This window comes from Plasmodium vinckei (genome assembly GCF_900681995.1).
Source record: "Plasmodium vinckei vinckei genome assembly, chromosome: PVVCY_05".
Classification (NCBI taxonomy): domain Eukaryota; phylum Apicomplexa; class Aconoidasida; order Haemosporida; family Plasmodiidae; genus Plasmodium; species Plasmodium vinckei.
The window spans coordinates 962,721-967,696 of NC_051297.1; the positions used below are offsets into that span (position 1 = coordinate 962,721).

At 23.4% G+C, this 4,976-nt stretch overlaps 1 protein-coding gene across 1 annotated transcript; it reads left to right on the forward strand.

Annotated features, from left to right (window-relative positions):
- Positions 1-318: 318 nt before the first annotated feature.
- On the forward strand, positions 319-2,248 carry PVVCY_0502670 (PIR protein CIR protein; the record flags this gene model as incomplete). The annotated part of the gene is made up of 3 exons (XM_037635059.1): positions 319-336; positions 467-2,074; positions 2,162-2,248. 3 exons carry the CDS (start codon positions 319-321, stop codon positions 2,246-2,248), a joined length of 1,713 nt encoding a protein of 570 aa, XP_037490243.1.
- Between the last annotated feature and the right edge of the window lie 2,728 nt (positions 2,249-4,976).

A 4,976-nucleotide genomic window follows, 5' to 3' on the forward strand; every position in this document is an offset into this window, starting at 1 on the left:
CAAAATTATACAATGAAGCTATTCCAAATATTATTAAGAATAGCGATATTTCGCATATGATAAAAATACTTCGAACAAATCACAAAATAAGGATACTTGTCTGAATTGCAATAAAAGTTAATATATGTTTTATTTTATTATATTGTTGTATATTAATTTAAAATTAATATTATTATTGAGAATAATGCTAATAGTGCGTTTAACTATTGGCAATTTCACATATAAAGACAAATAATTGCATAATTTTTTTGGTGTAGTATATAAGTTTTATGTAAAAACAATATATGTCAATCTATAGTTTAAAGAAAATCCATTACAATGGACACCGAAAAAATGGTAAATAGTTTTATTTTAAAATAAAACATATCTATCCTTAGTTTTATTATGTTTAAATTATATTTAAATAATATTAAATTTATTTGAATAAGTTTTGAATTAATGCATATTTTTATAATTATTTTCTTAGTGTAAGTTATTTCTCGAAGGTGATAGTTATTTTAATGATGAAAATGTCGATACGGAGAAAATTAACGAAAAACTAACCATCAAAGGATATTGTCGTGATAATAGTTGTAAAACAAATGGAGAAAGTATTAATGCTTTGGCCGCATATATATACATGAAATTCAAAGATTCAATATCAAGAAAAGAAAGCCATAATGATTATGATGAATATTTATTGATGTGGATAAGTGATAAATTATTTAAGATACACATCGAAAGCATAGGCAAAAAGAATATAAAAGGCTATATTGATGCTTTTACTTTAAAGAAGGCTTATGAAGAGTATTTAGAGAAACATAAACAAGTATTGGATTATTGGGAGCTTTTAAATATGATGCAGGGTTTGAAAGAAGCTAATCTTAAGTATATGATCGAATTTTATAAATTACTTAATAATATATGTATAACAATTGCATATTATAATGATAAAGGTGCCAAAAGTAGTCAACTTTCTAAATATTCTAAAAATTGCCTTACTCAATATAGAACCCTTTATAAGAACATTTCTGAATGCAATTCATATCTTGATTTATTGAATAAATTAAAAGGTGTATATGATGATTTTAGAGATTCTGCTATTACGAAAACTGATTCAGAAAATAAATTAGCAACTAATCTTCAAACACTCACAACAGAAGATGGAAAAGAGATGGGGGCGGTGAGAGGTTTTAAAACATATAACTTTAGTGATTCAAAATGTAAAGTCAAAAAAAAATCGGCCTCACCACCATTACAACCTACAAAACTAGAATCAACCTCATCTTCACTACCATTGACACCATCGCCAGAGATGCAAAAACAAGATTCACCACCTCCATCACAATCGCCAGAACAACCAAAAGATCATTCGAGTGAGCAAAAAGATTCAGGTAGTGACACAGAAAATCAAAAGGATTCTCAAAGTGATTCAAAGGACCATGAACAAACTATGGTTACCGATAAAAAAGGTTCTGATGATGGGGTAGTTGGTGGATCAGAAGATTCAAATGGTGGACAAAATGCCATAAATATTGTTCCAGAAGCATCATCTTTGGGAATTTTAAATGCTGCAACATATTTAGTTAATGCTACCCCTTCATTTGAAACGATTAATAAAAGAATTACAGAGACCACAGACACTATTAAGAATTTTTATAGTACAGCTTTGAGTAATTTAGAAACTACCTACGGTAAATATATTAGTGTTTTAAAAGAGATGATTGACAATATAAGTACCGATTCTAAAGAAGTAGAGCCCCCTGCTGAATCAGGCGGAGGAGGGGATGGCGCATCACAACCCCAAAAAAATTCAGAACAAACTTCATCAGAAACTTCACCAAGTTCTACAGATCAAACTCAAGAACATCAATCGTCTCAGGAACCTTCTGAAAACCAAAATTCTGATAAAAGCGATCAAGAATCTGAAAAACCGGTGGAAGTCCCAGTGGTTAAATCAGAAAATCCAGGAACCGAAACAAAAGGAAATGGAACAATAGGAATAGGTGATATATTTATATTCAAAGAATTCAAAAAAATTGGAATTCCAATTATAGTTATTATAATATCCATTACTTTAGCTATTATGTACAAGGTAAATAAAAGAAAATTATGAAGTGTACAATTTTTAAAATATTTCCTGACTGTAAAATATTATTCATTTTTTATAATTTTATGTTAGTTTTTGGTATTTGAACGGAGAAAGAAATTAAAAAGAAAAAAAATGAAAAAATCTACAAATTTGTTTGGTGTAAATAAAACGACATGAACAGTTATAAACTTAAGTGATAGAAGAAAGAAGATGCAAATAATTATAAAATCATATAGTCGAAAAAAACAGACTAAAAAATTTATAAATTCCGTTTATGGGGGAAAGTTCCATTATTAAATATATACAAACTTATGCAATAGGCCCTGCACCATTTATTAATTAATTTTTTTTATTGATTTTTTTGTGATATTTTTGTTGATTTTTTTTGTTGATTTTTTTGTTGATTTTTTTGTTGATTTTTTTTGTTAATTTTTTGTTAATTTTTTTTGTCTATAAATGAAAGCGAGACACTATAGAATGATAAATTTAATTAATGTCTTATATTTTTTGTAAAGTTGAGGTTTAGGGTTTTATTATGTATTTATTAAAATAAAAGTAGTAATACATTTTTTTTATACAATTGAATAAAACGTTAACATATATATATTTATACGAATTGTTTCGTTACTATTCTTATTTGTAGTATATAGTTTGTGAAAGAATATTACGAAAATAATTAATAACTGAAATAAGATTGATCCATTTGCTATAACCATAGTATTTATTATTTGTATGCATATAATTTTATATTTTATATGCACATTTTAAAATACATAATTTTGCATTCTTAATGTATATTATGTCTTATAACTTATATTTGTGTTTGTTTTATTTTATATATTTTTAATTTAATACATATTCACATATATAATTTATTTCTATTTTATATTTGTCAAAAACTCATTTATCATTATTTCCATGCATATATATTAATGGATTTTGAATATACTCATTTATAGTTAATAATTATAATATTTTAAATAAACTTAATTTAAACACATTTATTAATAAAATTATAATCTATATTGGGGGGTGGGCTCAGGAAATATAGTTACGTTTTGGGGAACCCATATTTGGGGTTAAAGTTTGGGACTATGGGCTACAGCTTTGTTTTATGGAGCCTATACTTTGAATTAAAATCATATTTTAATTAATTTATTTATAATTTGGCCATATTTATTTGTCTATAAATCCTGATTAAATATATATGTCATCCCGTATGTTTAATCTCGGGATGGTGAGTAAATATACAACCAAAAGTTGCATACTCGTTAATATGAAAGGGGTCGAATAATATATTTTACATAAGTTACAATACCTTCATCGAATTCGATTGTATATATTACATGTGGCAATATTATAACTTCACATTTTATAATTTATTTCTAATTTTGTCTAACTATATATAAGAACCCTTATTATATATTATATAAGGCGTGTTAACCCATAGCTATGTTGAACCATGAGTAACACAGTATGTTTCTTTGTTTGATAGAGCATTTTATTTTGATTTAAATTATATTATACCAAATAAACTGTAATAATCAAACTCATTTGGAACATTTATCTGCATTATGATATACTTTCAGGTTAATATGCATATGTTTAATATTATTTAAACATAATACTAATATATAATAGGTAATCATAAAATATGGATCCATTAAATATCGATCGAGATTCGACAATGCAACATTATCTATAAAAGGCATTTTATGCATCTAACATTTTTAATAATACAATAAAATTATATTATAGATATATGTATAATATTTTATTAAATTTTAACAATATATAATATTTTCGATTTATCTGATTACTTTACATTTTATTAAAATTAATTAGTATTAATAGAAGTTTATTTATACACTTTAATTTATTTACCATACGGCATAATAACATATTACTCACTATTAATTTTTAAAATTTATAGTTTTGAGGTATAAATATATTATATTTAAAATAGTTAAAAAATAAAATATTAATAAAATTTCATATAATAATTTTTATGATAATTAAAAAAATTAGGTATATAGAAATAGGGTTATTATTATATCCTTATACATATAATATAGTAAATATTCTACAAATAATATTGAAATATTATTTTATTGTAAAAAATTCATATAATTAAATATTAATTTTATCGAAAAAGCACATAATTAATTTTATTTGAACAATAATATTTATACTAGGCTATTATATATGCACAAACTTATAAAATTATATTTTAAATATAGTGATATTACGAAATAATATATGCTCTAAAATGTTGCACTTTAAAACAATGAAGCAAGGAAAATTAGTAATTGGTTTAAAGTATTTCTCTTGAGTGCATTAATTATCTCATTGTAGTGTACAGTGGTATATTAGTAGCAATCATAGTAATAATAATGGATTAGTATGCTACTAAATATGAGCAATATATTATGCTTATTTGATGCACTATATGGGTATAAATTAGTTAAATATGTTCTTAAAGGTATGATAAGATTAAAATTGTATGCATAATAAATCAAATAAAACACTACATTTTGTTGCTAAGTATATTTTATTATGGTGCTATGACATTAAAGTTATCAATCAATATAATAATAATTCCATAATGCTCGTTAAAAATACAGCTATTTCATTATATAAATAAATAAAGTTTTATTATAAAATATATAACACATAATATATGTTTAGATTATAAGTATAAATGTGTACTTAAAATGGTAGCTCATATTATATTGATTTTCAAATTAATTAATTATTCTAACCAAAGTATTTATAGAATTTTTAAATAAAAATTAATATATTAAATTATATTTATTTTCTTTATTGTTTAAAATACATTTATTATCATTTATATATTAAATAGATAATAAGAATGAAAAGAATAATATACATTTTATATATAATA